Raw genomic sequence first — 1624 nt, 5'->3', positions numbered from 1 at the left:
AAACGCCAGATTTTTAGGCATGACAAATCTAACATTTTCTATGCTTGCCAAGAGTAGCAAGTTTAGTTGACATGCATGGCACATCCGAACAATTTTTTTGCTAAGAAAGTGTCGTGCTCGTCAACTAAATTTGTCATCCTTACGCTAATATAAATTACCATGAAAAATGTTTGATTTGCCATGCCTAAAAATTTAACGTCAGATTTTTAGCACTTTCAAGGTTGTACTCTTAAATGTTACAGTACACGGGATCGGTTAGGTGCAGTTTAAAGGAGAAATCATGTTTTTTACTCCTCTAAAACTTTGCAAGGAATTAAGCTTTACAAGGGATCGGTTAGAGATGCTCTAGCAGCATGCTACTGCTAATTATACATCAAGAAAATTACACTTTGCTTAACCAAACACCGACGAAGACACTCCTCTCATGGTTAATAAACAAGGGAGATACATATAGCTAGCCCCAACACTCCTTCGGAGTTAAAACACTAACAAGCCATAACCCGACAAGCGTGCACCATTTACCAAACACAAGATCAGACCTTCTGCTTCTTCTGATCGCAGTTCATCAGAGAGCAACCATACATTACCCAGAGAAGTTCAGAAGAGAAAATGGAAGGGCAACCATGCAGTACACTTCCTGTACTGGATTGCTATATAAAGCTGCACATGCATTAGAAGTTCTTCGTAACTCAAATGCGCGTAATCAGTAGCTCCACAAGCTGACCTCGCCGTCATCGTCGCCGTCTCCGACAGTCGCTGACGGGCCTGCCATCGGAGGAGGGGCAATGAGCATCCCCTGCGCCATGTCGAGGTAGCCCTGCATCCCGAAGTCCATCCCATCGTCCATCCCATAGTACGGATCACCGGCGAACTGCTCCGTTGGTGCAACTGCTACCTCCTCGGCGGCCGCATTGCTCTGGTCGGGTGCCGGCAGGAATGCCTCAGCCGCCTCCACCGCCGCCCGCCGTATCTCATCAGGGCTAGCACCCACGGGCGGGACCCGGAGCCGCCGAGGCGAGTCGGCGAAGTTGAGGCAGGCGGCGCGGCCGCGCAGCGCCAGCGCGGCCACGTCGTGAGCGCGCGCCGCCATCTCCGCGGTCTCGAACGTGCCGAGCCATATCCTCTGCTTGCTGTGCGGCTCCCGCACCTCGCAGACCCACCTCCCGGGGTTCCTCCGGCGCACGCCCTTGTAGACCGGGTGCCGCGTCTCCTTGAACTTGGTCCGCCCGGCGCGGCGCTTCGGCGGCGCCGAAGACACCGTCATGTACGCCGAGAAGCCCTCGCTGTTGCCGCCGTCCGCGCCCACCGGGGACGGCGTCCCTGACGAGTAGTCGCTGCTGAGGGCACTGAGGTCCATGGCCGGCTATGCTGGCTGCGAGTGTAAGCTGGGGGAGGAAGTGGAAGCAGGTAGTTTGGATTTGGGAGGGAAAGGTGGCGGTTTATATAGTTTAGCGCGTGGAGCGCGACGTCCCCGCGTGCACGGCTCAACGCGGTGCGGCACCGGAGGCGCCAGCCAGGTAGCGCGACTTGCTGGGTCGGGAGAGTGTTGGGCTCGGGGGCGTTAAGTGGGTCGGAACCAGCTGGAGCTCGCGGGGGTGCGGATGGGGACCCACGCGACGCGCAG

General features: G+C 55.7%; 1 protein-coding gene across 1 annotated transcript; it reads right to left on the bottom strand.

Moving 5' to 3' along the window:
- Positions 1 to 260: 260 nt before the first annotated feature.
- LOC125512328 (dehydration-responsive element-binding protein 1G-like) lies at positions 261 to 1408 on the bottom strand. Its single transcript, XM_048677417.2, has one exon. It carries the CDS (start codon positions 1355 to 1357, stop codon positions 704 to 706), a length of 654 nt encoding a protein of 217 aa, XP_048533374.1. The 5' UTR covers positions 1358 to 1408; the 3' UTR covers positions 261 to 703.
- Positions 1409 to 1624: the final 216 nt, after the last annotated feature.

The sequence above is a fragment of the Triticum urartu genome, chromosome 6A, assembly GCF_056163025.1.
Source record: "Triticum urartu cultivar PI428250 chromosome 6A, HENAU_Tu73, whole genome shotgun sequence".
In the NCBI taxonomy this organism is placed as follows: domain Eukaryota; kingdom Viridiplantae; phylum Streptophyta; class Magnoliopsida; order Poales; family Poaceae; genus Triticum; species Triticum urartu.
Note: the sequence above shows the minus strand (reverse complement) of the source record. Positions and strands in the feature narration are given on the sequence as shown.